General features: G+C 35.2%; 2 protein-coding genes across 2 annotated transcripts; one reads left to right on the top strand and one right to left on the bottom strand.

The window, feature by feature from the left end:
* The first annotated feature begins 1,295 nt into the window (after positions 1–1,295).
* LOC108227306 (thioredoxin H-type 1) lies at positions 1,296–2,782 on the top strand. The gene is made up of 3 exons (XM_017402379.2): positions 1,296–1,577; positions 2,166–2,288; positions 2,403–2,782. Exons 1-3 carry the CDS (start codon positions 1,488–1,490, stop codon positions 2,556–2,558), a joined length of 369 nt encoding a protein of 122 aa, XP_017257868.1. The 5' UTR covers positions 1,296–1,487; the 3' UTR covers positions 2,559–2,782.
* A 250-nt stretch (positions 2,783–3,032) lies between these two features.
* LOC108227305 (beta-galactosidase 5-like) lies at positions 3,033–8,426 on the bottom strand. Its single transcript, XM_064080527.1, has 19 exons — positions 7,925–8,426; positions 7,708–7,803; positions 7,487–7,599; positions 7,275–7,341; positions 6,969–7,061; positions 6,718–6,861; positions 6,543–6,631; positions 6,333–6,438; positions 6,159–6,246; positions 5,857–5,975; positions 5,592–5,756; positions 5,262–5,440; positions 5,075–5,184; positions 4,855–4,964; positions 4,503–4,613; positions 4,306–4,419; positions 4,027–4,229; positions 3,589–3,925; positions 3,033–3,493 (listed from the first exon to the last, which is right to left on the bottom strand). Exons 1-19 carry the CDS (start codon positions 8,093–8,095, stop codon positions 3,368–3,370), a joined length of 2,541 nt encoding a protein of 846 aa, XP_063936597.1. The 5' UTR covers positions 8,096–8,426; the 3' UTR covers positions 3,033–3,367.
* Positions 8,427–10,717: the final 2,291 nt, after the last annotated feature.

Below are 10,717 nucleotides of genomic sequence, written 5' to 3'. Positions count from 1 at the left end.
TACTCCGACTCGACTTGTTTAAATATAATAAGTTCGAGTTTCTATAAGTTAAAAATCTCTGCAAATGACACCGCGATTACCATGACGAAGAAAATTTGCTTGCTTGTTAGCGGAGTAGTTGTTACTTCTTGGTCAATTTATGCCCCATATTCAATCCAACACAGAGGACCCACACCGTTTTCTACAATTTATTAAACGTGCCTCGTAATAGAGGAGTAATATCATATTTCACCGCGTGACCGTCCTATATCAATCAGCATGCGCTTTGAGCTTACGCTACTTTTTCGTCATTTTTCCATCCAGAGGCCGCGTCCACACCGTAGTCGCCTGCACGTTTCAACACATACCGACACTGTATAATCTGCCTGCGTTTCAAATTAATATGATGAACGAATTTTTCAAAATTCTACGATTTATCAAATATTTCTGATTAATTGTTATTAATTCTTATAATTGTTTTTAGAGTAAATTTTGATTTTGACTAAAAATCTTTGATATTCAATTAATAAGTTAATCGATTAATTTCCATTCAGTTTATACTAATATTCTTAAACGCAGAATATGTGTTGTTCTTATTTTCTATGCTTAATTTTGGGAAAACATATTTTTATTTATATTATTTCCATCCCCTTTACATTCATAAAATTATGCAATCATTTAGATTTTACTACTAAGAAATTATTGAAATTGGTTATGTAAAATCCTTCTTTACAAAAAAGTCAAAATGATAATTATTTTATACACACTCTATTTTACAATTTATTTATTTCTGTATATTTATATCTAAATTTATACATCAAACATTTTTGTCAATAAAATCCAATAAATAGAATTTAAGGGGTGTGTTCAACTGATATTTTAATGTATAGTTTCTAATCTATAAATTTTAATAGATTGTATATAATATTGATTTTTTGTGAATTCTTAATAAAATGTCGTGAAATTAACATAGATTTTTAGCATTTAAGTACAATATTTTAAAATCTCGTGGATTTTGGTGAGATCTCAAAAAATTTAAAATAAACCGAACAATCTCACAAAATCTATCATTTTATCAAATCCATTAAAAATATAATTTAAAATTTTGATTAAATATTACATGATCTTGTAATATAATTTAAAATCTCAATTAAATATCTTAAAATTTACATTTTTCGAAATCCAAATTTAATGCTCTAAGATTTTATGACCATTAAAATAATCTTTTAAACTTCAATCAAATACACTCCCTTAGAAAATAGTCAGATAAAAATTGAAACGGATAAGTACGCTGAAATACACGGAGATTTTTCTTGAATTGTCAAATTTTATCCAGAAGTCACGTATCCCTCCTGACAACAACCAAAAAGAAAAAGAAAAAGAAAAAAGAAGTCACGTATCCCTATAAATAGACCCCCGGGGCCTTGTTTCATTCACAAATCGTGTCTTGAAATCATCTTCTTCACATATTTTAACAAAGAAAAGAGCTCGTAAAAATCTCGAAGAAAATGGCAGCAGAAGAAGGACAAGTGACTGGTTGCCACAACCTACAGGAATGGAAAGATCAGTTCGACAAGGCCAAGGACTCCGGGAAGCTGGTACATTTTTTTCCTTTTACACACACTTGTATGTCTATTTTCAGACATGTTTATCCTCTTCAGATTCTAGATCTAGTACTGTGTTGTTTTATTGTTGTTGCTAGTTTAATTTAATGTTACAATTATTGCCTTAATTGACAAGATATTAAATGAACGAGTAGTCTGAAATTGGAGGTCAACTGAAATGAGTTTATTAAGTAGTCGATGTTTAAATCGAGGACCTGAGAATTCGGATGAGTACTCGAAGCAAAATTGAGCAAACTATTTTTAATTTTTTCGATTTGGTTTATCATTTATGTGATAAATCTTGTGTTAAGCTTGTAACTTGTTAGGAGGTGTGTTTTTTCAGAGGTTTGGATTTGGATTTTTTGTGTAAATTTGGGGCCAAGAATTATGTTGAATACGAATTTCTTTGTGCTTTTTGATGGTCTGTGGTGCGGCAGATACTGCTTGGTTAGAGTTCAGTTTTATGTGATTTACTTGTTTATTAATTTTCACAGTGTAATTAGTCGTGCATTTTTCAATTTGTTTGGTTAGCTCAAGTGATATGCTCAGGAATTTGACTAGCTAGTTGAATTTTGATGATAGGTGGTTGTGGATTTCACCGCTTCATGGTGTGGACCTTGCCGTTTCATTGCCCCCGTTCTGGCAGAGTTTGCTAAGAAGATGCCTCATGTCATCTTTCTTAAGGTCGATGTTGATGAACTTGAGGTAAGCTAACTTTTCGGAGACCAGCCTAATCATAATTGCGGGGTTTTTTTTTTTGTTTTCGTCGAGTTTGGAATTTATTGGTTCAGTATAGTGACATGTAATTCTCGATTGCAGGCTGTTTCCAAGGAATATGAAGTAGAGGCCATGCCGACCTTTGTGTTCATAAAAGAAGGGATAATTGTGGACAGGGTTGTGGGTGCAAAGAAAGACGAGTTGCTGAGCACCATCGTCAAGCATGCTGATGCTTCAGTTGCAACTGCCAGTGCATGAACTTCGTTCTCAAAGAGTTGTAAACTTTGAAGTAACTTTCATTTCTGTTGTGTTGTGTTGATCATACTTTAGCCATGGATTACATTAGTTTCCTGGTGGCATATGGAGTAATGTGTTTGTGTACTTGTGAGTGTGTGTATGAATCCTGTCCTCATGCTGTTGTTTGGTGACAAAGATTTTTCTATTAAGCGTCCCTGTTAATAAACTTCTTCAGTTCTGTTAAAGATCAACTGTTAGTGTTCTGGCTAATGTCTCTCCTGTGATGCTATGAATACATGTTTGTTAATCCTATATTTCCACCGAAATTACAGCCGTAGCCTATTTTTCATCTAGTGTACATGATTATTGCTACTCTGATTGTCTTTTCTGGATGAGTTGAGGATTACCTGCAGTTCTGATAGAGTTTCAATTCTTGACAGAACTGTGGTCTACGTCTAAGAGCAGAGCTCGAATTCGTAAGATATACCAAGAACATTAGATACAAATATACAGTACATCTCTTTGGAAACAGTTATGTTTTCGAATATCATACAGCAGCGGTAATGAGATTTACAAGATACTAAAGCCTATTAGAGGACAGTCACCCGGTTATTAATGGGATTCCTCGACTTCTTGACAAACAATTTCTTTAGCTGCTTCACAAAGAATAATTATGTGTAGAAACATGAATTCCTGTAATGCTTAAACCATTTCTAACTACTGAAATCACCAATCTTTTCCTGTTGTATCACACATAGCTCTTTGTTTTTGCTGTATGCGTTTGATAATTACAATCCACAGTCTTATTCTGTTGTTTTGGGTTGAGAAGCTCAAATCACAGTATTGCTAGAACAAATAGCTTCAACTGATAACCTCTTCAACACATTGGGACATGGGTCTGCTTGGAAGAAACTGTTAGATGCAGTGACCTTGCAGCTCTTTCTGCCAACACACATCTGTAAGGTATTCATTCAGGAATAAAATGTCAGTAAAAAGAGTCGAAGAATGATCAGACAAGGCATATGAACAAGGTTGAAGAGTTAAGAATCACCTTCTCTATGATGGCATGAGAATCCGGTGAATGGCAAGCTCCTTTTTTAAAACTTCCACAAGTTCCTAATGGAGTTCCAAAGCTTGCGAATTTTATGCTTGATATTGACTCGCCAGGCTCACAACTTAGATTAAGGTTAACCTCTTGACGCATTTTTGGTTCGCCAGTATTGTCGATTTGCCAGTTCTCAACACTTGGGTGGTGCTCAAATGTATCAGCACAAACACTTGCGGTTACTCTTCTCACTAGAGATATCTTTGATGCATCTCCACCTAGTTCTTCAAGAAGCACGAGAAGATTGTTTTGTGGTTTCAACCAAGATCTGGGTACATGATACCTGGTATGGCGAAATCAACAAAATAAAACACAAAATGAGTTATAAGGGATTGCTTTAAGGATCAGTGTAGTATAAGAGTATAAACATTTGTGAAGCTGCACCATCTTTGAGTTGGTTGGCCGCAGCCATGCTGGCACTTTGGGGCTCGGTAAGTTCCAGAATACTTGCAGGTGCCACAATTGCCATTCGCGTATTTCATCCAGTATCTTCCTATGCTTTGCCCATTGATCCAAGCCTGACCCTTTCCCATGCTTCTCAGGTCCAATGCCAATGGTCCACTTCCTCCCGGTGCATTGAAGTAAGCCTGCAGATTTCTTAGGTTACTTAAAGGCCAAAGCTTAAAATGAACTTCTGTCACTTCTCCCAGGTCTAGCTCTTACCTTATACCATGTCAATGGCTGTTGGCCACGGTTATATAGTGACCCGCCAACCCACTCCACAGCTGAGCTTTGGCTCGGAGAGACCAAATTCCTTGCCTCTCCTCTGAGTCCAACCTATGTCGTGGAAATCGTAAGGACATGATGCATTGTTAGGAGTACAAAACATTGATCCATTTACATGCACAGTGTCCCCTTACCATATAGGTCCACTTCTGCAAAGATAAGTCTCTCTTTCCCTGGTCCACTCCATGCAGCGAAACTGGTCCCAAGATCCCTGTATTCCAATTCTCAAAGTGCAATCCAATGTTCTTCAAAAGAAAATAATTCTTAGGGTTAGTGTCGTTCTATGGAAATTGTGTCTCAGATTTATGATAATGCGATGATTGTGATTAGTGATTACTCGGACCTTCAGGCCACATACAGGAAACCTTCGGGTTTATACCTGAGGCCTTCGGGGCAGTTGATCATTTTATTTTATTGGATCATATTAGAGCTATTCTAGAGAAGCTAACAATGCATCTGCAAGTACAATTATTGCAAGAAACTTACTGGTAATCCAGCAGCCACACTAAGTAGTGCTATTTTATTTGGTCCTGCATGCAAGTTAACTGGTCCAGTAAATGTGAATCTCATGTTCTCCCGGGTACCATAAGCAGAACCTGCAAATTCAACAATTTATCATCAGTATGATGCAATGTCGCTTTTATATGAAAGGAGAATAATACGACTCATGTAACGAGAGGATATGATAGGCATAAACTAATGGTACCTGAATACTGCCCGTTGACAAAGACATGTACTGCGTGGCCTCTTGACTGCACAATGAGAGTAGGTTTTTGTCCTCCGCGGAGAAATGATTCTGATGATCTGATGTCGACACTGGTTTGGGAAGAATTTAGAGTTAAAACAAGTATTAATCGACAGTAACAGGCTTTTTTATGTTAACAGAGACGCACCTTGTCATATACCACAGATAGTCACTGTTATCTCTGGTAACATTCAGCTGTTCCAAAAGCCCAGTCACTGTGAACGTGGAACTTTGACTCAAAGACATTATGTCTTCACCATAAGTCTGCCAAGAGTGCAAGAAGGAATTTGTCGGAAGCATTTGTCTCCATGATGTTTGGCTTTTGACCTTAATAATCAGAGGGAGATCGCAAAATTCAGAGCTTTACAGGAGAAAAAAGCAAATAAATTAATTCTTCAAAAATAGCTCAAGATGGCTTATACAACCTGAATTAGCATTGTAATGCCCTGAAGTATAACCTATTCGCTCACCCACTTACCTTAGCAGTGTTGAAGACTTCATTTCTGCAGTCAGGAAGGATGCTGACAGACCAAGCAGGCAGATCATAATGCATGTTATTGAAAATCACCCTTGCGGCAGAGTTGCTATCGATGTTTGTGAGAAAAGCTGCACAATTTCCATGACCAGCGGAGAATACATGTGCCTGGAAAGTGATGATTGGTTTATAAATAGTGGTAGACTGGTTTACACATATCATGCTCAAATTGCTCCATGAAAGGGATAATTATCTACAGATGGACAACCTGCTGATATCTCCCTATAGATTTAACGTTTGGGTCTGAAGAAACCAAAGCATGTTCGCATAGTTTGATAGCCTTATGAAGTTCCTTTAGGTGACTATATTTAGGTTCCCTGATCAGACCTGAAGACAGTGGAAGAAAGTACCAATTAGTCTTGTATAGACAGTACACAGAAGTTAGCGGTTTGTAGCTGTGGTCATTAAAGTATAACATATCTTGTCTGAAATCTAATCATCTACAACAATTCTCAAGCGCTCTGATGATTTTTAGAGAACTATATTGAAATGCAAGACAAGAGTTCTCACCATATTCATCAATTGGAGCATCATAGTCATAGCTAGTCGTGATAAAAGGACCACCAGCACTGCGACCAAAGTTGGTACCCCCATGGAACTGTTGGGAGGAGCAGTCAGCAAAAGAATTATGGTTTTGGCTTTAATCTTAAAAGTTGAGGAGCATAACTATGCAAAGAAACTAACCATGTAGTAATTGACATATGATCCACCCTTAAGCATGAATCGAGTAACTCCAAATGCCAGATCTTGAACTGGACGTTGGTAAATGGGGCCACCAAACTCGGTAAACCTTATCATTTAACACACGAGAAGTATAAACTAATAGATCATTCATGAAGTGGCTATGTTTGCATCTTATGCATTGGCACATTGCATTCAAATATATCAACTTACCAGCCACTCCAAGCCTCTGTCCACATTTTTGGTTTGTAAGGTTTGTTTGGTGAAAATGCATCACAGTAGAATCCGTTGCAGGCATTTATCTGTTACCAGCATATGAATAATAATAATTATATATCCCATATTAAATCTGAAATGTGAGGTCTAGTTGGCTTCAAGAACAACTCACAATAGGATCGGGTGCATCATCTTCTTTGCACATCACCCAGGGGACTCCTGTATTAAGTCCAAGAGCCATCTTTGCCGCCCAATTTATGTATGAGGCACCAGCAGCGCCTAGTGCATATCTTTCTGCACCGTACTCATTCTCAATCTTCACAATCAGTTTCAAACAGCTAAAACTTAGGGACTATTATTTATTAGGAGAAACAGAGCATACAAATTTGCTGTTCATATTTTTAGATGACGAAGAATTTAAACCTGAGATAAGATTATAGGCCCTCCCTGCGACTCAAATAGTCTTTCACTCTTCATCATCTGAACAATTTTTTGAGTGAATCCTTGCATTGCAGCCTTCAAAGCAAGTAAACTTAAAAATGTCAACCAAGTATATTAATCAAAAGGAACAAGTAGTTGCTATACGGATCAGATTATCATTTCACTCACTACAACCGACGTCCAAGATACAAACTATAAACACATAAAAACACACCCTATAATAATGTCGATCATGATCTAATAATCGCAGGTAGGCTGCATTAATCAATAAAGAAATAAGTTCAAGACCTTGAATGGTCCATTATCTGTTCGGAAGCTAATGCCAGGAACATACTTCAACCACACAGGAAAGCCCCTGCACCAAGAATAGAGAATGCCGGATTTTATTAGCATTGCCATAGAGTTTGATTATCAGCAGAAGAACTAAAAAGAACATGAAATCAAATTTATCAGCAAAGAAAAAGATAATAAAACTGATAATTCTGCAAAAAAATAGCTACCCGAAATTCCATTCAGCACAAACATAAGGTCCAATCCTAAGATGAACATAGAGCCCGAGTTTTTGCACTGTCTTTATAAACCTCACAATATCATATCTTCCCCTAAAATCATACTGCAAAAGGAGAATTCAAAACATCGTAATTTTGATCTTAACATAGAATTAAATTGAACAGAAGAAAGCATATTGTCAAAACCAAAAAAATTGATCTAAAACACTCACATTGCCAGGAGAAGGTTCATGAACATTCCAAAAGACATAGGTATCAATAACATCTAATCCTCCATTTTTCGCCTTCCATATAAGATCTTCCCACATCTAAAAAACACCCAAGTTTATCAAACACATCAACATTATCAAAGCAATGCAGAAAGCAACAAATCTCGACAAACTCATCAATATTAATACAAAGAAACTAAAGTGTAGAATGTTGGTATACTTCTGGTGTGCTTCTTGGATAATGTATGGAGCCAGAGAGGAGGATTCTCCGGTGGCCATTGATGATGATTGCCTTCTTATCATAAGTTACAGTAGCTTGCATCAACTGGGGACCTAAAATCAACACTAAGCTCAAGAAATGCACTAATCTGGTGACTGAGTTGGTCACCATATTAAGTGATTTTTGTGTGAAGCTCCTACCTTTCCCAAACTTTGTTTTATGATGGAGGGAAGGATGTTTAAAACAAAGGAAGTAAATGCATGAAGAATTGAAATAAGGTGGTTGGAATGTGTGGAAAGACAGGCAGGAGGTTAGACACACTTGTGATCTCTTCTTAGTTAATGCAACTCTGCAGTTGCAGTGCCAGAAATTTAAACTATGTTGCTTGGAATCTTATGTTTATTCAAATCCAGAGGCCATTGGACTATATAGTGTACTATATTTACCTTAAAATACACTTTTTTGAATCCAGAACCTATTGCACTTTTTCATCCTCTTCCTTGTTTACTAGTACTAACAAAAACAAAAAATTTAAACAATAGAATATTAACTTCTTATTATCGAGAGAAGCAGTGTCGTATTTTAATGTTGTGCTAGTAAATATCTTCACTAAAATTTCAAATTAACCGAATTAGTCAGAATCACAACGTAAACGAGACGGAGGGAGTTTTTTTTTTTATTTGAAAGAAATTTTGTTTAATTATCTTGGCCAACATTCAAAAGAGGGACTTCTTATATGGAGTTACATAGTGCGCCACTATAAATCATCAATTTTATTATAAATTCTGTTATAAAATACATATAAAACGTGATTCTAATATAAAATACTATAAAATAAATCTATTTTAAGTAATTTAACACTTAAAATTTGATTAAAAAAAGTATATTTTCGAAACTGATTCTACAACAGAATAATTCTGGATGATTATTATTCTGTTATAGAATCATGTTAAGATATTGCATAATTTTAGATGATCTTTGGAATAAAAAGATTGTATAACTTCGTTTTCGGTTTAATAATCAAGATTTGCAATTATATTTCATAAAAATATAATAGAATATAAAGATTTGTATATATTTATAATGGTGTGCCACGTAACTCCATATATGAGGGTATGCTATGGAGTGCTACCCTAATTATCTTATCTGCAACTTTAGTTGGACATTGGACGAAGCAAAAACTCGAACAGTATATTATGATATTATCCAACTCTTCATCCAACTCTTTAATAAAATAGTTCAGATGTCATTATCAAATTATTGCGTGCATTGGCTCTTCAATCTTCATTATATGGATGGAAACAAACTTTACAAAAAATATCAATATGAAGGCAAAAGGATAACATAAACTAGGATAAATTACGAAATGATTAAAATGCAATCATAGTAAAAGCACTGAGAATATTTTATTTAATAAACTAGAGAAATATACTGGACAATAGAAACCGTAGTTTATCAGACATATTAACAAGTCTATACAGATTATCACTCATAATTTATATTCTTTTCCAAGTTGATACAGACTGAATAGCATACTGAGAGTCTCGAATAAATTTTAAAAACTAACCGTACATGTTTTTTAGTTTCTATTTTTCGAAATTCTGGTTCCGTTACCGCCATCGAGACGGGACTAGTGATGAGGGATACACAGAATAGGAATACTTTCCAGTTAGGTAGGCTATTCGATTAGATGATTGAATGTGGCAAAATCTAGATGGATTACCAACTCCAAATATTACGGGGAGTACTAACATTGCATTGATGAGCTATCTTCGTTACTATCCGGAGTAAATTCCCATCCCATTTAGAGCAGTTGGCAGCTACGAGAACGCTCTCCGTTGTACACATTTGTTAATTATGTAGCTGTTTTTGAAGTAAAGTACCGACATTTCTCATAAAAACTGAATTCGAATTGAGCAACTCTATTGGAGTAATAATTATGTTAGAGCAAGTCCAATGGTGATGCTAAAATAGATGTAGCTATTGTTATAATTTGAAATCAAAAAGTGATTTTTGATGCTAAAATAGAACTTATGGTCCAATGGTAAATGCAAAATAGAACCAAACATTTCCAAATAAACCTATATTCTAATTACATAATCTTAAAGTACATAACTATATTTGTCACTATTACTTTATTAATGCATTTTGTCACTTGCATGCTTATGTGGCAATTATAGCACCATCTATACTTGGTTCTATATTTAGAACCAAGTATAACATTTTGCTATTTTACATTCAAGTTTAGCAACCCATTGGAGTTGAGTTTTTTGCTTGGGTGCTATATTATAGCAATAGCACCTTCTTTAACACCACCATTGGACTTGCTCTTAGTTGTGTTAGGATTGTGACATTTTTATAATATTATAACAAGTTGTTATAGGATAGTGACATTTTATAATTGTAGTTCTCCCTCTCCCTCACTCATCACAGCTTGTCATACTAATTTTGTGATTAGGTTCATCCAGAATGGAAATTTGATGGAACACCGGGCACCGTCATCCTGTTAAGAAGATAAGTTTGTGAGATAGTAATATTTTCTGATTTTAGAAGAACCGGAATAGAGTGATTTTGAAATGGGAGTCAAAATCTTTATTTACTAAATATTGAAAATTTTATTATGATGAGCTTGAAATGAAATAAGATTTTTGCTGATAATTGAAATTTGGATTCGAAACACATCAGACTGGGAGGTCGCATGACTGAGTTTAAAATTCTGAGTTATTACTTAATGTGAGTTGAGAATTTAGAATCTCAGTTTGATCTATCAATAACTTATAGATTATTCAAACT

The sequence above is a fragment of the Daucus carota genome, chromosome 6 (assembly GCF_001625215.2).
Source record: "Daucus carota subsp. sativus chromosome 6, DH1 v3.0, whole genome shotgun sequence".
Lineage (NCBI taxonomy): Eukaryota > Viridiplantae > Streptophyta > Magnoliopsida > Apiales > Apiaceae > Daucus > Daucus carota.
The sequence above is the reverse complement of the archived record's forward strand: the minus strand, read 5'-3'. Positions and strand labels throughout refer to the sequence as shown.